Source organism: Anolis sagrei, chromosome 3, assembly GCF_037176765.1.
Source record: "Anolis sagrei isolate rAnoSag1 chromosome 3, rAnoSag1.mat, whole genome shotgun sequence".
NCBI lineage: Eukaryota > Metazoa > Chordata > Lepidosauria > Squamata > Dactyloidae > Anolis > Anolis sagrei.
The window spans coordinates 71478630-71505744 of NC_090023.1; the positions used below are offsets into that span (position 1 = coordinate 71478630).

Genomic DNA, 27115 nt, shown 5'->3' on the forward strand with positions numbered 1-27115 from the left:
TTCTGTAAACTTTTTTGGTTCATTTTTAGTGGATTACTTGATATTTTTCCACACTGCACAATACTGACACTCACTGTGTGAGCAAATGTTTTTACAAGTGGACTACATTTACCAGAGCATTCCTCCACCCATAGGATTTCATCAGCTGCGTCCATGTGTGTATTTATTATGCTAATAACCCGTTTCAGCTATATTTGAAATATATAGTATTAGCTGTAGTTTTTTGGGCGTATGGCCCATAGGTACAGGCAATCATGTTTCTTAAATTATGAATTTTTCTCTATGCTTAAAAGAAAATAATGAAATAGCTGTGCAGTGTCACTTCTAAAGCTGCTTTCTACTTAAAACAGCTGAAGTAAAATTGAAAAAGACATTATATTCTCCAATATTATTTTAACATGAATAAAGTCAAAGGTAGAAACTTTTCATTATAATGCAAGCATTTTGAGAAAGTTTCGGGAAACTCTACTCTGGAAATATTCACATGAACAAGGTGTTTCTCTTCACCCAGTACCAAGAAGCTATTTCCTGTTGAAAAGAGATGACAACTCTGGTTCATCTATGAGATTTACCATATATTCTGTGTTCTATGAAATCTGTGTTGGTTGAGATAGCATAACACGTGACACTTCTTTGCTATGATGGAGGATGATAACTGCTGATGTTTGGATCTAGTTGTGCCTTTCCATCAGCACAACTAGAACTCTTATGTCCAGTTGCATGTTCCTCAGTAGTCATTATTTATAAAGTTGCATGCCACATTGTAGTAAATTATGCAGAAACTGATTTTCTTTATGCTTTTTCATAAAATACATCCTTATCTTTTTTTCATATGGTCTAGAGAAGGGGGAATTAAGACATCCTTTACAAATAGCTGGAACTGTGTCTTAACCTTTCAGAGTAACATTCGGACAGAAGGAAAACAGAAAGCTACTTTACTATTGATCCAGTCCTACATATACTTACCTGCGAAAATCTTTACCAAACACCATTTTACTCATTTCTGAATAGTTATATATAATATTTCACAACATATATTCTTTCTTTCCTTGTTATTCATATGTTTATGGAAGATGTTTAATAATCGTATATGCCAGAAGTTATGCTGCTGACTGTAATTTCACATATGCACAATTTGGACAATAGACATTGCGGGGTTTGTTTTTTTTAATTTCCGGTTTCAAAGCAACTCTCCTCAAAATTACATACATTATTCTCATGAGAAGTAGAACAATGGTAAACATTGTATAAAAATTATGTACATTAACAACATATTCTTAACTTTCTTTCTGACATGACATAGCTACATATAAAACTTTTTTAAAAAGCAGCAGCAAGGTACCAAAAAACTCACACATAGTCATTTAATCTGTAACCACTGTGTGAAGCAGAAGTTAGTGATGAAGTATGGTTTGCCTTGTAGGCCACGGGTGGTCGGTAGGCTGGAGCTGCCCTTGTACTCCTTGGCTGTGGGTGGTAGTTTATGTTGTTGGCTGTACGTTGGCATGAAGCACACAGGATAACTCCACCAATTATACTCAGTGAAGCACAGACAAAGCCAAGGTAAAGGGCTTGCCCAATCTCATATTTCATCCCATTGGGCAGCAATGGGTTGTAGAAATCAGTGACAACATCATTGGTTGACCAAGAAACAGGGATGAGGCATATGAGCCCAGCCAGTATGAAAAGGACTCCACCCAAGACGGCAAATACATTCTTGGCAGAGGACCCTTTGGCACATCGGGTGCACTTCATGCCAATCACAGCAACTACGCATGCCAGCGCTGAAAGAACACAGGAAATCACCATCATGGCACGAGCTGCTTGAAGGTCACGAGGCAAAGCAAGTGGCGAGCGGTGGAGTTGGCACTGGTAGATCCCAGTACTGTGCCAAACACATTCCATCCAGAGACCCTTCACGTACGCCACGGCTGTGATGATGTTGGTCCCCACATGTGCCGTTCTCCACCAGTGAGGCAGGATGGTAGCAGTGATGGTCCCAGCTAGACCAAGAAGACTCAGGAAGAAGCCAAGTAACTGAACAGCCATGCTAGCCATGTTAATGTTTGTCCTTGTTTAATACTGTATCTTTTCTGGGGCGCCTTCTGAAAACACAGCCTTTCCGGGGAGATATATGGCAGGTTTGCTTTGACACCTTCTGGATGCCTAATAAAGAAGTAATTGCGGAACAAGAAGTTAAACATTATATGAGTGCATTACTCCGGTGACCAGTAAGGTGCATTCCAGAGGCAGTTAGTGTGATTATTAGCATAATTAACCCCCTTTAATGCACTCTGTGAAAATGGTGGGGAAATAATTGCTTCTTGTTGTTTCAACCAGCTCTTGTCTACTGCAAGAGAAAGGACAATGTAAACAAAACTGCAACACTGAAGAGACTGCTTTTAAACCATTAATTTTTGTATTATTAGCAAGCTCTTTAAAATACTTATTTCTTTTTAAGAACAACAACAACAAACGATTAGAACAGTTGCAAGTGTTAATTCATGAAACAGAAGCAAAAGGGGATTTATAAAATAGTTGCCAGAAAGCTACTTTGCAAAAGGTCATAGTGGGATTACCAAAACAATGATGCTGTGTTTGCTCAAACTAAAAAACAACCAAATGATTTAAAAAAAAAACACACAAAAAACAAGCAGTAGATTTCAAATTGCCTTTTCTGCTTGCCAATTTTTCCTGAGATGGTGGTGTTTTAATAAAGGATCTTGAAGGGGAATAACTCTCATTAGCCCTTGTGGGAACTCAGGTTGTGGCTTTCATCTAGATGACAACATGTGAAACCAGAGGTGTGTGTTCAGAGGGGTGGTACCTTCTCATTTACAGAAAACATCCTATAATAAATTCAAGCTGTAATGTCATAAAAGACAGAGTCCCTTCCACCTGTGTAAATCTTAGTTTCAGCAGTTTCTGCTAATAGTCGCTTTGCAAGGTGCCTGCTAAAGCTCAACATGCATATGTGTGTGCAGCCGCAGACAAACCCATGAATGTTGCAAATACTTTAGGGCTTCTCTCCTAGAGCCGGTTCAAAATCCACATCCAAGACTAAAGAAAATTTTAAAAGAGTGTAGTCAGAATCTACAACCTTTATTCTTCATTTCATAGTTTCCTTCTGTTTAGAGGGCACCCAGATAGCTGTTTCAAAATCCACATCCAAAACCAAAGTAAATAAAAAAACATTGTAGTCATGATCGACAACCTTTATTCTTCCTTTCATAATTACCTCTGTTTTGACGGCATCTAGGTTACAAATGGACCCTTCATTTAAAGAAACAGAACAAGCGTTGCTATTTGTGTATCATTTTATTTAAAAATACACAATTACCTGTCTAACCTTATATTTAAGACCAGAGTGTGTGGTTTGTGGCTCAACAGATTCCATAAGCCACTACCATCACCTATGCTGGCTATGGTTTATAGATGTGATACAACAATATCTAGATAGTCACAGCATCTTATTCCCAATATAAATGATAAGCTTTAAAAAAAAAAACAACCATTGGACAATACTATTCACCAGCTATGGGCATAGTTGATCCAAATAGATTGAAAAGGAATACTTCAGTTCAAGAAGTTCAGTTAGAGACATAGCTGGAGACAGCTTGCTGTTTCACACACACACACACACCTTCAGCCTGTATTACTGTATAAAGAATTATATTCCACACAATCTGTACATAATTCAATTGATTAATGGCAAAATGTTAGCAGGTTAGAGGTTCATGTTCAACTGTTTAGTTAAGAGCAAATCTCTGTATATCATTTGTTGGAAAATTTAAAAGGGAAGCTGAAGTTGCATTGGTTTGTCTGCCTGGATAGGTCTTTGATGTGATACACAATTTCTCTTCTGTTCTTACTATGTTGCATTGTATACTGCAAAATACAATGCCTGGGAATGATTCTAAGGTACATCTATACCAGGGCTTCTTAAACCTTTTCCACTTACGACACATTTTGACCCAAGAAATTTTTACACAACCCTGGGTAGAGTGCTACAATTTATTTATTTGACCAGTTGTATGACCATTTCAAAATACAACATGAATAAAAGACAACAACTCTGAGCATATAACATAGCTATACAAATCAACCATTTATTGATATTAAAAAATATTTTAAAACAATTATTTGGTAACACATCATATTTACAATTTATTAAAGATGAAAGCCAATTTGCATATTAATAAAATGTGTGTACTTGTTTATTTTTTTTACATAAATATTAAATCTTGGCTGAATATTTGATACTGCAGGACATAGAGCATCTTGCAGCCTCAAGAGGCAGAATATATTCTGTTGGCTCTCATTTTTTAACCTGAATTGGGGACCACAATGGGGTGTTTTGGGAAGGGGGGTCATAACTCCAACTTAAGAGTGTGTCTTCAAAAATACTGATAATTGCAGGGTTAATCACACACTTATACTAATTAATTTTCCCATACTTCTACCATTCTCAACATCTGTATCCCTGTTTTGTTTTCTTTTTATCAGTGGATTCAATTTCAAAAGCTGCTTCCCTGTAATCTTAAACATGCTTACTAGGGATTAGGCTTCACTGGACAGGCAAAGAGTCACCTCTGAGCAAACATTCATAGGAGTGGATTTCATTGTGCTCTGAATGGATCCAGCCAGTATAGTTAACCAAAGAATAACATTAGGAGGATAGCTGGATTCAGTATATTGCAGAGTACAGTACATGAAATATCTATTAAGAGACATAGGTAACAACATTCAGAATTTTAAATTGGTGCAGGATAAGGAGTGTTTTATGCTATGTGTGTGAAGTTTCTACAGACACATACAGAATTATATTTTTTCAGTCAGATTTTATTAATAAATATTTGGATCCTATCAAATAAAATGTAAAAAAAGCTGAAAATAATGAAAGCATGAAACCAAAAATGAAAACATTAAAATTCGTACAAACCATTCAAACTCTTGGGATTGAAAAATAGATACGTATCTCCTCCTGTTGCATCTGAAGAATAGCCCCAGGTGCATCTACACTGGGAATAGAGTTTGACACTACTTTAACTGCCATGGCTTAATGCTATCGAATCATGGCAATTATAGCTTTACAAGTCTTTAGTTGCCCAAGAGTGCTTTAGCCTCACCAAAATACAACTCCCAGGACTCCAATACTATGCATGTCAAACTGCATTAATTCTACACTGTAGATATGTATAAGTATAAAAAATGTTGTTTCAAGTATCTGGAAAATGACTTACATTTCAGTAACAGCGAGCCAATGCAATTGCAACACTGATACAGGATCTATTTTACTCTTGGATGTCCTGAAATCTTCTTTACCCCATCACTGTATCCATCAAATCAAAGACAGTCAAAGTTGTACATTGATCCCATTTCATTAGATGGCACAAATATTTTTCTTTCTGAAACTGGGTTAGATTCACTCACCATTCTGTGTTCAACAGGGCAGTTATATCTGGCTGTGTTCTAGTACCTGGTATTTTTTTGTATTAAAACAATTTTACATTTAAACTGGGAACACTAAAAGCTTTCACACTAAAACCATAATTTAATAACCATTTTGAATAGTTATGCAGCCAAGGTTTTTCTAAGCTTTTAACTCTTGTTCATTTAGACATTTCCTAGGAAGCCTGGCTTCCTTCATATGACCTAACTTAAACTACTAATGTAATTAAATAGTCTATGGTGAATTATATTTCATAAATGCTATGGTTTGAGTGTTGTGCTATGATTCTGGACACCAGAGTCTAAATCCCCACTCAGCCATGAAACCTAATGGGGGCTCTTGAGCAAGTCACACTCTCTCAAGCCTAGAGAAACGCAAGGGTAAATCCTCACTTATTAAAATTTATTTATTTATTTATTTATTTATTTATTTATTTGCAGTACTTATATTCCACCCTTCTCACCCCGAAGGGGACTTAGGGCAGATCACAGAACACATATATGGGAAACATTCAGTGCTGATTATGCAATTACAAGACAGACATTAGATAAAGGTATATTTAGGCTTTTTCTCATCACTCAGCATTGTTTCGAGGCTGTACTCGATTCTGGCCACAGGGGGTGGTGTTGCTCCATTTCTTTGCCGAAGAACTTTCTTTGTTTGTAAACTTTCCTCCAAACCCCATGCCTAAAATACCTCCCTGCTTAATGCAGGTCTTATTTATCTACTCACATTGCTGTTTTCAGTCTGCTAGGTGGGCAGGGAGCTGGGCTGAATGTCAGAAGCTCACCCTAACCTAGCTTCGAACTGTCAACCTTTTGGTTGGCAAGATTCACTGCAGTTGCAGCTGGTGATTAACCTGCTGTGCTAAAGCCAGTTAATCTTTCCAAGAAAACTCCAAATCACAAATGACTTGAAGCACGACAACAATAAAATAGTAGTTTTCAGTCAAACAATTGCCTGGTTTGCCATTGCAATTCAGGCTTTGTCATTTTATTTAGCATCCCAATGCATTTTAGGTTTTTTGAAAAAAATATATATTATAATTGTCTTGTAATTAAACCTCTTAAATTGATTGTATATTTTGCTTGTGCAACTTCGGCCACCAAAGCAATACTTAAGCAATACTTAGACACATCAGACCAAATAAATTACTCTTCGTGGAAATTTGGGCGGACTTCTTTTTATTTGTACTGTGGTCTTCCGTCTTTTCTTGAACTAAGGAGAAGATTAATTAAATAGACTGGACACTTTCTCAATACTTAAATTCCATCAAGGTATCTGTGGTCCTGAATTTGCAAGACCTGAGAAGAGCCAGTGATCACAGGTTGACATGGAGGTCTCTTTTTCATAGAAGCACTATAAACAAAAGACAACTTGATGGCAATCTAACAACAACAAATTCTTAATATTAGTCATTTAACTGTTTTCATGCACAGAATGAAAACTTTCACTGTAAATTAAGCAAATCCCTTGCTTCTCCTTGTCAAAAATTTCACAGGTTTTTCTCCTTGACAATTTTGTAAACATGTTTTTCAAATATTTATATCCATGAAGACTCTTACCTGGCTACGCCTCTTCTCATGTCACAACATGGGTCCATTCCATGCAGTGGTTCAAGTCAGATTTAGATATTGTCAGAGCAAGTGCATTGAAATCAATTGCAGTTAATCTAGTAAACATTAATTGGACTAATGTAAATCACACTGGTTTATAGTGTTAAATGGAGCCCCCAGTGGTGCAATGGGTTAAACCCTTGTGCCAGGAAGATTGCTGACTGAAAGGTTGGCAGTTCGAATCTGGGGAGTGAGGTGAGCTCCTATCTGTCAGCTCCAGCTTCTCATGCAGGGACATGAGACAAGCCTCCCAGAGGATGGTAAAACATCCAGGCATCCCCTGGGCAACGTCCTTGCAGACAGCTAATTCTCTCACACCAGAAGCGACTTGCAGTTTCTCAAATTGCTCCTGACACGAAAAAAAGTTAAATCAAGGCCTCTTCGTTTAACCTTCTGTTGAGAATGAAAAGCAGCGAAACACTAACAAGAGCCCCTAATACTTTTACAATGAGTGTATAGCAAAATCTGATAATCTCTCCTTATAAAAAGCAGGAAATTGTTTACATGAATGAGAGGATTTGTTAACTATGTAACAGTGTTGTAGCCACTTGGTTGCAAATTCACAAAAACAACAACAAGGGCACAACACTGCCCCACAGTGTGCCTGCTTAGCAATGACCACAATCTAGGAGTATCTGCAAAGCAATGGTAAGATTTATTCTAAGCTATCCCTGCATGAAAGCAGAACTTCATGCAAAGATAAATCATACATTTATTCCACGAGCTCATGTCACTCTTCCTCTGTTAAAGATTTGAATTATATTTACTTCCTGTTTTAAGTTTTAATGTACACCATGTTTCAGAATTAGCATCCAAAACTATATGTGTAATATATAGTTACACGTATACATCAATTAATAAACTAGATGCGTTTCTCTGTGTTGTTACTTCTGGTATCACAGGCAGATAATACATGCAAAGAACTAGAACAGATAGCTACATCACATACACACAAAAGAAAATAAGCTGTTCAACATGTTTCCTCAATCATTAATAATTCGAACAGTTCATCAAGTAGAACTGTGTTTTTCCTTATTTCCTTGAGCCACCTTGAGTCCCCATAGCAGGAGAAATCAAGTAAAGAATAAAATAATATGACACATGACACATCCATCCTTTTGACTTACACTAGAGGTTGACAGTCCAAACCAGTACTCCTAGCCACAATGAGAAAAAATGTGATATGTCAATTGGAAAAAAATACATTTCTCATCACCATTTATTATCAAGTCATTATTTCATGTGAGCTGAAATTTGCACCCCCATTTTGTGATGGTTTTATTTTCTATGTGGTATATTTTTGTGCACTAGAAGCACATTAACATCTACATATTTCAGAAAACATTCCATTTTAATGCCAATATAGAGAGTCCTTAAACACAATACTGATCTTTCAACTGCCCTCATCCTCTCAGAAGTGTCTCTTCCTTACAAAGAAAGAACAAATAGATATGGTACCCATACTCCACAGTTAGGCACATGGAAGTCTGATTAAAATCAATGGTGTGTGATTACACCTATCACGATTGGGATGCAGTTTTTAGATTTATAAGTTTTGTATAGTGTTATGTTTCTACAATTTGTATCAACTATTGGTTGCCACCTCTACCAATGCATTATTTATGCCCATTAGTGAACCTAAAACACATTTGCATATAAACAAATTTATGATTATAAATAGCTATATGATTAATTCCAATTAGAACCCCCTAAGAAATGAGCTGACTTACCCAAATTTACACAAGAAGCTTAAGGGAGACTTGGGGTTCTCCTTATGTGTCCTCCACCAATGTCTTATCTGACAGATCATGCTTCTTGACTTTCAGCCCCAATTCCTTGATGCTCCAGTTTCTTTCCTTGACCTTTAGTCATGTGCACTGACCCTGGTACCCTCCTCGTTTTAATTTCCCCTAATTAATTAAGCATCATATCACACCTCTGGGCTGCCTATGTGATGTCCAATCTCAGAGCTCATCTTAGGTGCTTGTGAGAAAGTCTTTCAAGGTCAGACCTTAAGCTTCCTTGCTAATCCCACAGAGAAGAGAATATAAAAGCTAAATGGGATTTACTTCCATAGTCACAGGGACCAAGTTCCAAGTTTAATGGAGGTCATGCTACTCAACGGCTAGGTAGAGGCTATTTTTAGAAATCATTATGGTGTTATTTTTACATTCTAGCTATTGAGGTTTTTCTAATTTGGGAAACTGGTACTAATTAGCCTCACTTGTTTGACGTCATGTTTTCCACAGTCCCTCCCTATAGACCCTGCCAACTGCTACTGGCATTCCAGATAGCTTTTAACTATTGAGGAATGACTTTTCACCTTCGATTTAATGGTGTCAAAATAACTGTAAATTAATACTTGTCTCTCAAAGAACATCAGCACCTTGTAAAAGTATTGCTGTGTGTAAATTTCTTTATAGCCACCCACGTTCCCAACATTACTACCAGAATTACTGCAGTGTTGTGGTATTCATGACTAAAGGCATAATGCTATTAAGGAAATTAATCAGAGTTAATATATAATAGTTGTACACAGGCTTTTTGGAACAGATAAAGAGCAAATTGATTTGTAGTGATGTACCTCGCGAAGGCTGATCTGGCCGGGGTGGTCCATGCCTTGGTCACCTCAACAGGGTCAGAACAAGACATTAATTTTATATGATAACTAACTATAACATATGAGTCATACTTTTTGAATGATTATCATAACTTAATTTTGGGTGTCCTCCTGGACTCGTCGCTCACACTTGAGGCTCAGGTGTCGGCAGTATCCGGGAGGGCCTTTGCACAATTGAGACTTGTGCGCCAGCTGCGACCGTACCTCGCGAAGGCTGATCTGGCCGGGGTGGTCCATGCCTTGGTCACCTCTAGAATGGATTACTGCAATGCGCTCTACGTGGGGCTGCCCTTGAAGACGGCTCGGAAACTTCAACTGGTTCAGCGGGCAGCAGCCAGGATGCTAACCGGGGCTCATTATCAAGAGAGGTCTACCCCTCTGTTTAAGGAGCTCCACTGGCTGCCATTTATTTTCCGAGCCCAATTCAAGGTGCAGGTGCTTACCTACAAAGCCCTGAACGGTTTGGGACCACCCTACCTGCGTGACCGCATCTCCATCTATGAACCCACATGCTCGCTCCGGTCATCTGGGGAGGCCCTGCTCGTGATCCCACCCACGTCGCAAGCGCGCTTGGTGGGGACACGGGACAGGGCCTTTTCTGTGGCGGCCCCCCGACTTTGGAATGCCCTTCCAAAAGATCTTCGCCAGGCCCCTACTTTAGCAGCTTTCAGAAAGAACCTAAAAACTTGGCTGTTCCGATGTGCCTTCTCAGACTAGGAATCCCCCACCCAAGTCCTAGAAGCACTTTAGTACAATTAACATTACTGCACACCGCACTATTTTAATCCTATGTTCCTCCTGCCACTCTAGCACTTTTAACCCATGGTGTTGGCCGACCCAGTTTTAAAGTGTCATGATGTATTGTTTTGTCGTTGTTATTGCTTAACTATTTGATTTGCTTTGTTTACTATTGCCGTGTTATGCTTTACTGTATTGTGTTCTGAGGCTTCAGCCTGTGTAAGCCGCATCGAGTCCTTCGGGAGATGCTAGCGGGGTACAAATAAAGTTAATAATAATAATAATTATTATTATTATATTGTTTGAAAAGCTACACAAAGCAGAAGAGTGACCAAAGACCAACAATTTACCCCATTCACAGAATTATTTTTTATTGTCGTGTCAGGAGAGACTTATCTGCAAGTCACTTCTTGTGTGAGAGAATTGGCATTCTGCAAGACATTGTCCAGGGGACACCCGGATGATTTGATGCTTTATCATCACAGTAATAATCCTGTATTTTCAATACATACATTATGCTCTGGACTGGTCCTGGAGCAACCCTGATGGTGGCTAGTCAAATCCACTGTGGTGCTGCATGTTAGATAGAAATGGCACAGCATTTCTAGTCATATAAAATACTGTTTGATAAACATGTGGAATATTTTTAATTGTCTTTATTTCAAGAATTTTACAGTTATACATAAAAGAGGGCATGGGGGATTGATGGGAACTGGGGGAATGGGTGCGTTGGGAGATAGGGTTGGTGGGGGTGGGAAAGGTGGGGAAAAGGGGGGGGGGAGGTTTGACTTCCATTCCATTCCACAGGGAGTTTTTTTTATTAAATATTATATTTTTCTCCCAATTTTCACGAGTTCTCACAGCTTTCCCGATGTTTGATCTTCTGTCTGAACTATTCTTTTCTGTTGTCATGTTATTTTCACTTCTTTCTCCTATTAGTCTAATTGAGCATAGCACTTATATCCACTTCCTGGAGGTAATCTGTAAATGGCATCCAGTCTGTCCTGGATCTGGATTTTTGTTCTTGCAATAAGAAGGTTAGGCAGTCCATATCTTTATGTGGAATATTGATAGCACCTGAGTAATGACTGTGAATGTCATGATGAAATAAAAAAACTCTAAGTGGATGTAGTAATGGCTGAGTCATAATCATGTGAGGTATATTAACAAACACTGACCATGTAAGAGGAGAACTGGGTTTGTATGTGGTTTTAATGATTTTATTGATTTTATGGTTATATTGTATGCATGTCAACTGTGAATTGTTGTAATTTTGTGTAATTTTGTGTACGATTGTTTATGATGCAGGCATCAAATTGTGCCTTGCCCCTGTAAGCCGCCCTGAGTCCCCTTTGGGGTGAGAAGGGCGGGGTAAAAGAACCCAAATAATAATAATAATAATAATAATAATAATAATAATAATAATAATATTGCAAAGGGGTTACAATAGCCATTGTCCCTTACTGATGACCTGACAGCAGATGGCTATAAAAGATGGATGTAAAAGTTCCATATTTCTCTCTCCTACATGACTCATTGTCTATTCTGTATGTGACTCTCTGAGGATCAGATTGTTTGTAAGGACAAGTCTGAAACTGGATCTGTGTATTCTGATTGTACATTTGTATAAATTGCAATGAATATTGAAGCCTTCAGACATTTTGGATGAAAACTTAAATCCATGAATTTACTAAACAGTGTGTAGATAAGGTCAGATGCTTGCAATTGGACTCTGTTGATAGACAGACTGAAGCTTTTTTTGCTGTGAAAATACTCTGCTATATTTTGCTTGCTTCTGGGATACTTTCTATCCAGGGTGCAAAGGTTCAGGGAGGTTGTGATTTGGAAACTATAAATCATTTCACAAACCCATCCCGCAACACTGCATTGGCAACCTAATAGTCCAGATGGACTGAGACCGCATTTATTCTGCCAGAACATCACTTTATCCTCCATGTTTACCACTGCTGCTCTCCAGTGGTCAGAGAGTCTCGATTCCTCACCTTTCACATAATGTCAGAATAGGGCATCCACTTGAATTCAAGTAGGAGACAAATCCATTCTCACTTTCTTGTTGCTCACGTAGGCATCCCATTCTGATACGAGCAACATGACCATGCTGGCCATGTGCTTGCTCAGAGCTCTGTGCCAAAGTGACTCAGGGACATACTATCCCATTCATAGCCGTGATGGTAGTAGTTTCCATTTGCACAGGGAACCCAATCCAGTTGTCCAGAATGCTGCAAAGCCCCGGACGGTCTCTGGATGTATTTTCATTCACCTTTGCAGATATCAAAGCTCCTTCTCTCGCTGTTCCTCTATAGCCATTCAAAGGCTGGTGAAGAGTAAGGAGGATCACAGAACCATTTGGCTGTGTCTCTGTATCCAGGCACATATCATCCACTGAGAATCTGGTAGATGTGAACAGATAATGCTGTCACTTTATGACTGGTGATTGGAGACTCAAACACTTCTCCAGTTCTTCCTCCAGCCAGTCACTATCAGCCATTGAATGTGAGGAGGCTGCAATGGTAGGATTTAAATGAATGTGAGGAGGCTGCTATGGTGGGATTTAAGTTGAGAGATGTAGCGTAATTCCACCTCCAACTGTTGCAGTACACTGTGCCATATAGGATCTTATCCACTTTTTGGCAAATGTATTGTGTAATAAGGCTCCAACTTCCCACGAAGCAAAGCAAAGATTACCTGCTCCTAATTGCTATTCCTAACTAACATGATTCCTTAATAGAATTGTAGATTTGTAGTAACCTTTTATTTTTAATATCCAGGTGAAAGTATGAATAACAAAGAAATTTATTCTGAGTGCATGAGTATTCTGCAGAAATAAACCAAGCAACACTCTTCTGACTCTAAAACAGTGGTGTCAAGCTCATTTTCACTGAAGGGCACATGAGCCTTAAGATTGCTTTCAAAGGGTTGCTAAATCCATAGTTTTCAGTACTCTTTAGTTTTTATTCTAGATGTCATTAAATGACAACTCCCATCACATTTGATTATCCATTATGCAGACTGGGAATAATGGAAATTGAATCCAATAGTACTTGTAGCTCTGAGGTTAGTGCAACATTAAAGGAGATATCAATGTCAGACATCATACCCACAAGCATTGTATCTACACTCAAACCCCACTCTCCTGACTAAACAGAACAAACTGCATCCTTCCAGATGTTACTGTATGACTACTCCCATCAGCTCGTCATGATGTCTAATAATGAAGAACACAGGAATTGTAGACCAGTATATGGAGTGCAACATAAAATAACATGGTGGGCCGGATTTGGCCCATGGGTATTGAGTTTGACATCTAGCTCTAGAAGCAGAAAAATGAAGAAAAGTGGCAATTGCACTTAGAGAACTGCTGGATTTGCTTCATCTTATTTCCTTCCACCACACAAATATTTAACGAAAACAGTTATGAAAGTCAGCAGAATATTTAAAGTTTTCCACACTTTGAATAAGGTTTATCCATCATGTGAGCCAAGTATCGTTAAGTGACAGAAAACACTGTGGGGGTGGATGGTTAACTCTCATGGATGGTGTGCTATGCAGCGTGTGTATATGAATAAAGATGCACATTTTGAAGAGCATTTTACCTAGTTAAAGGGAACAAAGGATCACGCAAATATCCAGAATGTTGACCAGAGCAATTATTTTCCTAAGGGATTACAAACATCAGACAGGCTTTCATTTCACAGCTGGGAAGAAGCCAATTTACCTCTGGTCCTTTTAGAGCAGATGGGATTAAGTAGCGCCACCATCCCATTATCAGATGTGTCTAGTAGTTTGTCTGCTTTTCACATGGTTTTTTGGTAAACATCTTATGAGATTTAAAAGAAGAAAAAGAAAACCCACAGAGTGGTTTTGCTCATGACAGCATTATGCTTGAGGATGAGAAAGGAAAGCATGCAGCTGATAACTAGATGCCAAGAATGCGGCTGGACAAAGGGCGGCCAAGCACAGATGGCTACTGTATTCCCTATCATTCAAGATCTAATTGTGTTGAACTGTGACCAAAGAAATAAATCGATGGGTTGCTATGACTTCAATTATTTTAGATTTCTAACATTTACCTTCAAGTTCTGGACCAACAGCAACCCTTGCAGATTGTCCATATTCAATCAGTTAATATTTTATATTATTGGCCTGTATGTTGTTGTTGTTGATGATGATGATGATAAGTATTTAATTTCTTGCTCATCTGCCATCAAAGCTAGAAACAGATTACAACATGATTATAATATAACAGATAGAAACATAAAACTGCTCAAAACACATAGACACATAAAGCAATAAAATACAAATTTAGAATGTATAGTTTAAAGTTGACTGGTAGGCCTGGCGGAATAGATACGTTTTTAATTCTGTTTAAACATCTGACATCCTATAATTGAGTGATCTGTCAGAGTGTGACAGACCAATGAGGTACAAAGAAGCCTTATTATCTAATTCACTTTTAAAATATGCAGCAAAATGAGAACATATTGCATGGGTAAATAATTACTAGACACAAAATATTGGAAATAATAATCTGGAATATAAAGAAATCCATTAACAAGTCATAGTTTTCACTCAAACCCATCAGTCCAAGAAAATATTTGTGTAAAGACTGGGAAATGTTTCTTTCAGAAAATACAGAGAACCACTTATACTTATTAAAGTCAACAATACTGAACTAACGAACCAAGAATTTGATTTAATATTCATTACATTCATATATTGTACTAGCCATCCCCTGCCACGCGTTGCTCTGGCCCAGTCTGTGTATATGTGTTTTGTGTGTGTATATATGTGTATGTGTGTGTGTGTGTCTGTGTATTTGTGTTTATGTGTATATATGTATGTTTGTGTATATATGTGGTTTTGCGCATGCGTTGTAATGTATTTTTTGTTTTTTGCCTTTTAAAGTCTCTTCTGCTGTTTTTTCAGTGTTTTTATCTGTGATGGTCACTCATTGGCCTGATAAGTGTATTGTGTCCAAATTTGGTGTCAATTCACCCAGTGGTTTTTGAGTTATGTTAATCCCACAAACAAACTTTACATTTTTATTTATATAGATTATTTATCTGGTCTACTGCTTTCTTAATTTGACAATGACAGCCCTGGTTAAACTTCAGCCATTTTGTTTTGGGTTTTTTTTAATTGCTTTCAAAATGTCCCAGTTTCCTCCTCATTTTCTCACTTTCCCCTGTCCCCTGTTTTCTCACTGTCTTCAGTTTTCTTCAGTTGGTAAAGCAAATTGCTGCAGCCTCTCCCTGCTTGTGTGTTCTCATTAACAACCTTTGCCATCTTGGCACATTCTGATATTGCGTAGCCAGCCACACTTTTGAATTTTCAATGGTAAAATGTTGCTTTTAACACGAGGATAACAAGCAGAAATTTAGCTGAGAAAGCATTTCCAAAATCCAGCTGGGGAAAAAAATCATTAGTCAAATTTTCTACCTTTTTGCTGAAGAAAAAAATTGGCAGATTCGTATATTGGCCCACAGCTGTCCTGGATGAGAATTTTTTTTCCTTCAGAAAACCCATGTTTTCTGGGAAAAGTTCAAGAATTTTAGGATAGATGCATATTGCTACCAAAAGGCAAGGGTTGAAAAGAGATCCACTGTATAATAAAGTACTAGCTGATCCTTATCCTAATGCTGTTGAGTGTGGTTGGCAAAGATATTTCCTAAATAGTACCTAAGTTTAGCAGTCTTCCAGAATCAGGGACCCTTTGCAAACAAAGCATTGCTCTCCCATTAAACTATATAAAGTGACTATTTTTTAAAAGGATTTCCTTTTAGAAAAGTGCAGACAAGAAAAGAGTAAATGTGTTTTTAAAAGTACATTTAGTTAACGACTAACGACTATATATATATATATAGAGAGAGAGAGAGTCAGCCAAAATACACTGAGTTTTTCCAGACATTATAACACACTCTTGTTTGTTTCAGGCCTTCTGTCAAGAGTAGTGCCTACAGCTTCCCCAAAAGAGGAGTGAGGTCTGGATGTAATGACCTAAATCCAATTGGTAGAGTCAACTAGTGTAGGCCCATTGAATCAGTTGGAATTGGGTACGTGCTATACTAATAGGTCCCATTGATTTGATGGATTGTACTGTTAGGCCCCTTTCCCATCATTCAACAGTCTGGGCTGCTGGCAAATGATCAGAAGATTGTTTAACTGAACTGGAAGAACTGTAGTTGAAGTCTCAGTCGGGATAAATCAGAATGCCCTTGTTCTGAAATAAGAAAACCATTGTTGGAGGTGGGCAGTGCTAACTTACCTAGATGGCCAAATTAGCTGTTGTGCACCATTTACTCAAAGTGGTTAATGAATACTTAAACCTATTAGCAATTGGGCTCTCACCCATAATAATGTGGCTGCAGAGTTTCTCATCTATCTTAATAGATGCTATTGGCTGGGATTTCATGGGGGCTGAAAGGCGTTTAACATCAGAGGGATCATACTGACTATCACAACTGTTATTTTATTTCAAGAAACTGAGCCTGTAGAAAGAGAAACAGCTTCCTTATAGCATAAGCAATGGAGTTCCTTGGATAGCTCATTTTATCTAAAATGTGAAGCCATTTCAACACCAAGGACATGGAATAATCAGCTATCTGGGTTGTTGTAGGTTTTCCGGGCTATATGGCCATGTTCTAGAGGCATTTTCTCCTAAACATGGCCATATAGCCCAGAAAACCTACAACAACCCAGTGATTCCGGCCATGAAAGCCTTCGACAATAAATCAGCCATCTCTAGAAGATTTGTGCAATCCAGGTAAACCGCAATATGTTTTGGTGTCCTGGACTTTGGTTGGGGTCCCGATCCATTTTTTGGGAACCTCCCAATTTTGGAAGGATAGAAATCTGTTTTCGATCCGGGAAGCTGAAAGACTCATTTTCTATCTGGCCAATTGGTGACAGTGGGGAGGACTTTCCACAGGCTCCCCTTCCTGTCATTTTAGGCATCGTTTGTCCTTATATCCTTCATTAAGACCTTGATTAAAAGCATGAACTCTTTCTGCGATCCTTTCCTTTTTGCCTGTAGTGGAGGCTGAGTTTAATGCTTTGTTAAAGCTGTTTCTACTCTAGAGGAGACAGGAGCTACAGGCGCACATGCTTTCTTCCTGCAGCAGACAGTTTTCTAGGGCATTTTAAGGAGGCTCCCACTTCCCAGGGAAGGAAGAAGAATCGATCTGGGGGTATCCTACCCTGGGCTTCCTTTAAAAAGCCCTCACTTCTCTCTTGATTTGGAGGCACTGGTGTGGTGCCATTATCTCCCTTGTGCTTTTCCTTCTAGCAGCTACTTCCCTACCCACACTCCACGTGTAACCAAAAGCAGTCAGTTTTTGACAACCACTGTTTTGCTGCAGTCAGTAAAAAAATGTCATTACGGACTTTCAAACCAACTGAACAATCCAAAGGCAAACATCCGCAATGAATCCCTGCACAAGCCTAATCCCTAACTCTCTGGCCTTCTTCCTAACTCAGAAATTAATCAGACTTAAACATTTCTTTTTCTTAAACCTGAGACTCAAGATGACCCAAAGATTACAAAAGAAACACCAAAAATGATGAAGTCTTTAATATTTAAAGACAGTTAAGACAATTATGGGTTTAAAACCAAACAGCAGTGTGTTATAATGGCTTGAGTATTGAACTAGGGCTCTGGGAGACTAAGGTTCAAATCCCTGCTTTGGCCATGGAACTACTTTCTGAATAAATCTTTTCAAGAAAATCTTGTAATATATTCATCTTAGGAAAACACTCAAAGGTGCAAAACAGCAAGTATTGAAACCATTACCAAATGTTTAAAAAATTAAACCACATCAGGAGTTTGTTAAAAGCCAGCTCCAACTTGTTAAAAATCCAGTCAAAAAAGAATAAACTTCCCCTTCTTTAAAATCATCACAACTTCTTCAGCATCCTTTCAGACTTCCTGCCCTTCTTTGCCAAACTGGTCAAAACAGCTGGCACTTTGTGGTCTTTGAAGAAATGAATTTTGAAACAAATGTTACATTTTTCCTCAGTGCTATCCAAATTTCAGTTGGCTCTATCGCTTTTTTGCTATTTCTACAGCTAAGGTACTGTCCTTTGCAAAAAAAAAAAAACTAGTTATATGGTATGCCCTTTTCCCTAGTAAGTAACTACATTGCAATCATGTCGGTACCTTAATAAGGGACAACTTCTCTACTTCTGAAATAAAGCTGTAACTTTTAATGGACTTTTCTAGATACAGGGGTGTGGCTGCACTAAATGGTGGAAGAAGACTCTGGTGTGATTCTGACTTGCGCTGATGTCTCCTGTTGTTATAAGGGTTAAGGTGATGAGGAAGTAGATATGAGCAGTGGGGTCTTTTATAACCCAAACCAGTAACTTGTGACATCCAGATATTGGACTTTATTGCATGAGGCAAACAAACTACCACTGCAACTTGACTGTCCCCTTTGGTAACAGTCCCTGCTACATGTTGTGTGTGCATCGTGCTGCCAGTCTTCCTCTTCCCCAGCTATTGACAAGTAAAACCTGATGGTAGCTCCCAATTCTGCAACATTCCCATCACCTACTTTACTACGAGATATTCATTATGCACTGATAATATGACATCAGGAAGGGATTCTTCCTCTCCACCCTCCCCCTTGCTATTCAAAGCTGCATGTTTTCCATTTATTTCATGGAAAATTGGGGGGAAACTGAGGTGGGAAGGGAGGAAGTGGAAAGGTTTGAGGAGAGGAAGGTGTGCGGCCTCCTTTTTTGGCACAGTGAGAGGAGAGGATGGTGCTCGAGAGAAAAGAACAGGAAAATGCGCAGCCTCTCCTCCTCTCCCAGCACAGCGACCCAGTTGAGTCGCTGTGCGGAGAGGTGAGGGTCCTGACGGCAAGGCATGGGCTGAAAGAAGGGCTTCTTTCAGCCCCACACCTTACTGTCAGGACCCTCATTCAAGTATAAGTCAAGGGAGGCTGTATCAGCCTAAAAAAAAGGGCTGAAAAACTAGGCCTATACTCAAGTATATACAATAACTTCCAGGTTGAAATAAAAACAAGATATTGTGCATGCAGAGAAAATTCTAAAAAATATTCAAAGAAAATTGGGTTTTCTTTTCAAAAATTGAAATTTCAAAAGGGGGGGGGGTGTGCGCCTTACATTCAATGGTGCCTTAGATTCAGTGAAACACTGTATTTTTGAGAAAGATTTTGGGAATGGTTTTTACTGGGAACAGCAGTTGTGTGACCTATCAAATGTTGCTGGATGGGACTCCTATCAGCCTTAGCCAGCACAGCAAAGGGTGCAAAATCTCTTTCCTGGGTTTTTAATTCTTTTAGGACAATCAGTGGGGATGTCTAGCAATCTCATGCCATCAAACATCTCACAGATGAAAATGGGGACACATGTAGCCAAACAGCAACAGAGTATGATTAAGATTATTGTGTTATTAAGGAAGAAGAGGAACACACAAACAAGCAGGGGGTGCAGTGGTTTACTTTTTGTGAGAATGTACTGGGAAATGCAAGATTTTGCCTGACCTCTCCTACATATTCGAGGTAATAGAGGGAATACCATCATACCATGGGCAAACAGTAGGCTGTTAAGAATTATGGGAGTTGAAGTCCAAAACATCTGGAGAGCCCAAGTTCCCCCAAGTCTGCCATATACTTTCAGTTGTCTCTGCTTCTCACAGAGGAAAATGTTATAGTGAAATCAGCTTTATTTTGGCTCCATAATCTTTTCCATTTGTTTTTACTGCTCTCTGCAGGGACAGAATATATGTTAATATCATCTGTTACAAATTCATTATTCTTTCCCATAACATTTGTCAAGTGCTGCCTTTATATAACTACTTAAAACTTTCACAGCCTTATTACTGTCATAAAATAGTTATTTTATTCTTGATATTTTAGGCCCAGCTGTGGTGATTCAAACTAGAATCTTTTTTTTAGGGAGGGAAATACTCTCCAGCAGAATATAGCTCATTTATAAGGAGTGGCATTTTTACAATACTGAGACATTGCTTCCCCTTCCATCTGCCTTATCTAAACACTGCCTATTTAAGATTTTCATGGTAAGTGAAACCACAGCATTTTGATCTGAGCAAGACATACATCTGGCTTAGAAGCATCACCTTGTACATTCAGCATTTTATGAAACAGCTCTGTATTTCTTCATCCAGTTAGAGACCTTTTTCTTTCCTTTCAATGGTGGCTGGTTTGGCACAAAAAAGCACTAAAGGATTCCTTTCCCACAAAAGTTTTTAATTTTTTTTGCAAATATTTTTTGTTAAAAGAGTGAACATTCAATAACCAAACACATTAGATACCCTGCCATACACCATGTTCTGATTCGATATGACTTTGGTGGCTTGAAATTCAATTATTTTCCTATTTTCAGAAGACAGGCTCAAGTCTACACGTGTTTCATACTGCACATTGTAAAGGAAAACGTTGAAAGAGAATATGAAAATGATGGTGATTTATGGCAATCCCCACCCAGTCCCTGATTCTTATTACCTTGACAGCAAGGTAAAGAGGGAAGAGAAAACAGATGCAAGTTAGAGTTATCATTAAGAGAGAAGGTATTGGGAGTGGGGACCTAATAGGAAATCACTATAAATACATAACATGCCAAAACTCCAATACAGTAAATACAAACTAGCAATTAGTGGATGTAGGCATGTCATAATTGCTAACTCTAACACAGAGAACATTGGAGAGGGATGTGTTCATTTTCCCTTACTTTCCACCATTCCTTTTGTGCCATGACTTTTGAGAGTGGAAACTGGAAGGCAATGACTGACTTGTCATCTTTTTCGCTGACATTTGAACTGCTTGGAAAATCTTTCCAAATATACAACAGCGTGTAAATAAACAAATAATTAACATACATGTTTGTATTCTACCTTCCTGTTAGAGGTCAACCATTCACCTTCTTCCTAATTATTACAGCCAGTCTCCTTGAAATGTGGATCCAGCTTATTCTGGGGCGTAAGGCTTGTGGAAATAAAAATCTGATTCAGCCTAAGCAAAGCGGATGAAGAGATTTGTTATAGTTCCATCTTTACATACTGCCACAATATATTCTTGTTCTTCCTTCCAGAATCACTCCTGCCTTGTCAATATAGTAAAACTCATGGGACTGACTAGTCCGTGTTGATGAATGCAGGATGTTATGAAAGCCTGGCTTAGCTTAAAGAACGGATTTGCTATAAACATTATAGAGTCATCTATAACTGAAAATAGATGTGGTGCTCCAACTGTACAATGCTTTCAATTCACCTATCACTTCCTTTAAAAATATTTTCCAGCAAAAGTTTTATATGAAGTGCAAATTTAATCTCAACAATGAATTTGTGGAAGAGCAGTGTGAAAATAAATAAAAATTGCATTGAGATACAAAGGTTAGCAATCCTCCCCACACTTACCGAACAAGACAGCATGGCCTAATGATCACTATTAACTGTGTTTCTGGACAAGGATTTGTTTGTATAATCTCTGTTTCATTCACACCATTTTTCTTGTGAGGAGAGTTGTAAAATAACTTCTATTTGTGACTCTTTCCATGTTTTCTAGCAACTCCTTCAACCCTTTTCCTTCTGTCTTTAGAATTCCCTTTTTCCTCACAGGAATAACTTCATAATATCTTTTGAGTGATAGCATGAATCCAAAAATTCTTGGTATATCTGTTTTATTTATAATATGTGGAGGGCCACATGTTCCCCACTGTTACTATTTTAGATTCTATTTTTAAACAGATTTTAAAATCAGCCCAACATACATGGCAATGATGAGGAATATGTGGTCCTCCAGATACTGTTGGACTGGTACTCCCATCACCATTTCCCAACTTACCCAATGAAAGATCATGAAAGTAACAGTCCAAAAACATCTGGAGAGTCATATAGCCCTCATTCACCGGCCTGAGCTGTGAAGTTACTATCCTGACCATGCTAACTTGGGAATGCACATAGAATAATTGAAAGCAACACATAGGATTAGGTTATATTATTCCCATGGAAAGTCATTTCTGCGTGGAAGATCTCTTTGTTTGCCTAGCGATGTTGTCTCATGCCACTTGGATACGCCTAATTGCACTGAGAATTTCCAGTCTTAACCCGCAAGGATAAAGTCATATGGACGCTGGCCCAGAGTTCAATAGTGCAGCTGGTGAGCTTCGGCCCTCTCAGCGATGCCGAATGAACGTTGAGGGAGAAACCTTACCTTTCTAAATTTCCTGACTTTTATGAGGGCTTGCTGCTGCAACCATGACGTTACCTTTAGTGTTTCCTAAATGCTTTTTTATTTAATACTGAGCCTGGCTTTGCCTGACATCAAAATCAGTGAATTATACATGTCTGCACAAATACGTTTTTCATGCCAGGAGCAGTGCTTTCCCGGCTTTTTCGTATTCACAGGGTACTTCCTCTAAAGTTCAATGAGCTAAAATATAGCTGTTATGTGTCATGGCCCTGATCCAGGAAAGCACTTAAGTATGTGCTTCACTTTCACAATGACATCACTCGGACTACGCATATGCCGAAAGTGCAACGTGTTATATTAACTGTTTCGCTGGATTGGGACCTAGGCGAAGTTCCCCCACCCCTACCCTAGAGTTGTTTCACAGACATTTGAGCTTGAAGGGCAACCGGATTTATTTTACCTACAGCCCATGTGAGATTTAAACAGGTGCCTAATTAAACCTAATCATGGTGAGTGCTTTAATCTCCTGGGTCTGAATAAGAGAAGAAATTTCAGTGACTGTAAAGACAGCCTGACAGGAAAAAGTGGGGGTGGCGTAGGGAGAGCTTTGCCCAGCAGAGGAAAAACAGAGAGCGCACTAGGATGTTTGTAAAGGGGAATTGCTGTTAAATGTTAACCTCCACAGGCCACTCTGGGTCAAGTTAAGGACCTGCAAATACGGGGAGAATATCATTCACCTGCCCTTGTGTGGGCTTCATTCTTATAGCATTCCCTGTGTATACATACATTATTTGGTAATGTCCCCTCCGTCACCCAGACAGGAAATTCTAATGAATGTCATTGATATGTGGGGTGTTTAATTCTCAATCTTAATGTGTCCAGGGCCAACTCAAGACATTTTACCCCTCCCCAGCTCTCCAATTCTAAACAATTTCTGAACAAACATTCAATTTTTCATCAGTATATCAGGCAAGCAGAACTCACCCCACTCTTAAGTTTTCTCTCCCTTTGCCACAATTTACTGCCTGTGTAGGCTGATCCTAACGGTGTAATAGAGTCCAGGGAACAATTGTTGCCTCGCTTTTGCATCCTAAAAACAGACTCTTGCAACAAGAGCAGCAGAATCCTTAAAGACTAACAACTGTCTTGAAAGTTTTGAAAGGTGGTTATGAAATATATTTAATATATGAATGGCTCCCCAATAAAATTGCAATCTATATAAATAAAAATGTAATGTTTGTTTGTGGGATTAACATAACTCAAAAACCACTGGATGAATTGACACCAAATTTGGACATAATGCACCTATCAAGCCATTAAAGATTCTCCAAATATTTCTTAAAATTAAATTGTGGTTGTCCATTTTATTCTCTTTAAACAAAAGTTGTTGTGGTGTAAAGGGGCCATTTCATTGAGATACATTTTTTTTTATTTACAGTCTTTCTATACCGCTTTTCTCACTCCTAGGGGGACTCAAGTGCACCTTGTCTTAAAATTAAAAAGAAGGAAGGAAACATATTGTTCTACTACATCTTGGAACTAAATGAAAAAAATGTTGCAGCTGAGATTGGGTAGGGTTGCCAGAGTAAAAAAAGATTTCAGCTACTTCATCACACTAGAGCAAGCATAGGGAAACCTGGGCCCTGCAGGTGTTTTGGACTTTAACTCTCACAATTCCTAACAGCTGGTAGGCTGCTAGGAATTGTGGGAGTTGAATTCCAAAACACCTGGAGGGCCCAAGTTTACCCATGCCTGTACTAGAGAATGAATCCACTTTAAATCCGATTTCTGTCTCCTGCAGAATTCTGGGATTTGTGGTGTAGTGAGGCTGTTAAAGGCTCCTCTCTAAACTACAAATCCCAGAATTCTGCAGAAGGCAGCAACTGGTTTAAAAGTAGATTTGTTATCTAATGTGATGAGGTAGTGGAACCTTTTAACAATTGTACGGAAGAGGGCATTTCAACAGGAATTGCTTGTTACCTACTTGCATGACAAGCATCACAATGGAAACAACTTCTACTCAACCATCTGAGGTGTAGGAAAACATATCTAGTTTTCACTCTGACGATCCTAAATGTTGCTAGAAAATTGTCCAGGGCAATAGAAACATGATTTTGGATATTTAAAAAACTACAACAGTAAATACTGTATGCATGGATGCATTTGCCCTATCTGAAGAAACCTATGAAGTGGCCGATAAGATATACTCCTCCACATTGCAGATGCTTCTATACTGTAAAACCCTTCCTCATCATCAACCAGGACAGATCCAAGTGTGCTTCCCCACAAACTATTTTGCAGTCCTTGCCCTCTCCAGCCACGAAGGAATGCCCACTTTATGGCCTGTACATACAGTACATTTTCTCTCTCAGAAATCTCTATGAACATCAACCTTTAAATAAATTGCAAACCCATAATGCCTTATTTAACAACAACAAATATTTGTTCAAATGAGTACAAGCAGGATAGCCAATGGTGGCCTGAGCTCTGCTTCGGCCTTTCAGCCAATGGGGTGGAAGGGAGGCGGGCAGCAGGAAAACAATGAAGAAATGTCCAGTTGACTGGTTTAAATGACTAATGTTTGCAAAATGGCCCAGTGATTGCGTAAGCCCGCGAGCTGGCCAGGGTTTATTGTTTAAGTTCCTTGGAATCATCATCTGTAGTCTGGCCCAAATGGCCAGGTCCTGTTTTATCATCCAGAGATATGGGGTGCGTTGATGAACTTTGGGACTGGTTTCAGCCAGCAGGGCTGACATAATGGAAGAAGCTGTAGTAAAGTCCTAATTCCTCGCAAACAGGAAATCACCTTTGGTGTTGGTGGATCAAGATGCCCAGAGGTCTTATCTCCAGATGGATTAGCCTTGTGCCCTCCGAGATCTGACTGATAAGAACAATTCGTTTTATTGTCCATACAAATGGGTGTAGTGAAACCTTTTGTTAGGGGATTAGTGAGTTGCTGGATTTTGAAACCAGTGGCTTTTCCTTCATATTTCATAAATATAGTCATACACACATATAATGGGGAAAGGGAACATACAAGGAAATCATAAGGGATAAACCATGCAAGGTCAAGGGAGCCCTGTCAGCCCTCCCTCCCTCCACAGTCTACCAAAGGATCATTTAGATCAGTGAAATATAATAAAAGTTCATAAGGGTTTGCTATATGGTCCATAAGTGTTCCAAAGTCCATGAAAAGTTGATTAAAGATTTCTAAAAGTTCATAGAAAAGTCCATAAAGTGTGGATTACAGGGGTCTTGCCATGTGGGGGCCATGGTTCCCACATGGGGGAGAGATAGGGGATTATGGGATCATTCCAACCTGGTGTCCTTAGTAAAACTATGAATTCCTTGGTTTTGAACCATCTTTTACAGGGTCCGGGGGGGGGGGGGGTGTCACCTCCGATATCACAATCACAGCGGAGGAAGGCTTTTGGTAGGAGAATTCACCATCTGTTTCCAAAAAGGAAGAGAAGGACAGGTGGAGAGATCTTCAGCCTTCTCTGCCAAAGGGATTCCTAAGACTATCAGAAATATATGTTTTCTGATGATCTTTGGTGACCCCTCTAAAAAACCCTCACAACCCCCCCCCCCCCCCCCCCCCCCGGGATCCCGACTCCCGGGTTGAGAAATGCTGGGTTAAACTCTTGTGCCAGCAGGACTGTTGACTGACAGGTCAGTGGTTCAAATCCAGAGAGAGCAGGTTGAGATCCCTCTATGAGCTCCAGCTCCCCATGCAGGGACATAAGAGAGAGAGAAGCCTGCCACAAGGATGGTAAAACATAAAAAATCTGGGTGCCTGCAATGTTCTTGCAGACAGCCAATTCTCTCCAGAAAGAACTTGCCATTTCTCAAGTCATTCCTGACATAGAAAAAAATGTTGTGTGCCTTCAAGTCATTTTCAACATATAGCCAAAAAATCACAGATTTTTCTTAGCAGAATTTGTTTAGAGGTATTGCCCTTGCCTTCCTCTGAGTCTGAGTAGACTTGCCCAGGTTGGGTTTTCTTGGCTGAGTAGAGAGTTTAACCTTGGTCTCCTAGTTCAACACTATACCGTACTGGCTTACCTCTAGCAGTTATTCACCTGATTTGCTAAGTAAATTTCTAGTTTTCATGTATTACAGAAAGATTTATGCAAAGCCTAGAATCCAAATTGTCTTAATAGGCAATAATTTAACAAATTATGTTAAATTCATAAAAATATAGTAATTAATTCTTTGATGCTGGAAGCTGCCTGGAAGGTTTAGCAAGTGAGAGAGACCATACAGCAATTCCCAGTATGTTGTTAATGGTCACACATCCCCATTATGCTAATAGACAAATGCAAAGCAGAGCAAACCACTCTGACAAAGCAGCCCTGTAATGCTCTCAAATTTTCCCATCCTTTCAGTATAACTGCAGCTGAGGAAACCCATCAAGCGCTAAACCTGCATATCCTGTAATTATTTGTTAAACTTAAATGACACACAATCCTTCCCCTCTAAGCAAATTTGT

At 39.0% G+C, this 27115-nt stretch overlaps 1 protein-coding gene across 1 annotated transcript; it reads right to left on the bottom strand.

The window, feature by feature from the left end:
• Nucleotides 1–1287: 1287 nt before the first annotated feature.
• Nucleotides 1288–9043, bottom strand: CLDN14 (claudin 14). The gene is made up of 2 exons (XM_060766907.2): nucleotides 8799–9043; nucleotides 1288–2166 (listed from the first exon to the last, which is right to left on the bottom strand). The coding sequence occupies exon 2, from the start codon at nucleotides 2056–2058 to the stop codon at nucleotides 1351–1353; it is 708 nt and encodes a 235-aa protein (XP_060622890.1). The 5' UTR covers nucleotides 2059–2166; nucleotides 8799–9043; the 3' UTR covers nucleotides 1288–1350.
• Nucleotides 9044–27115: the final 18072 nt, after the last annotated feature.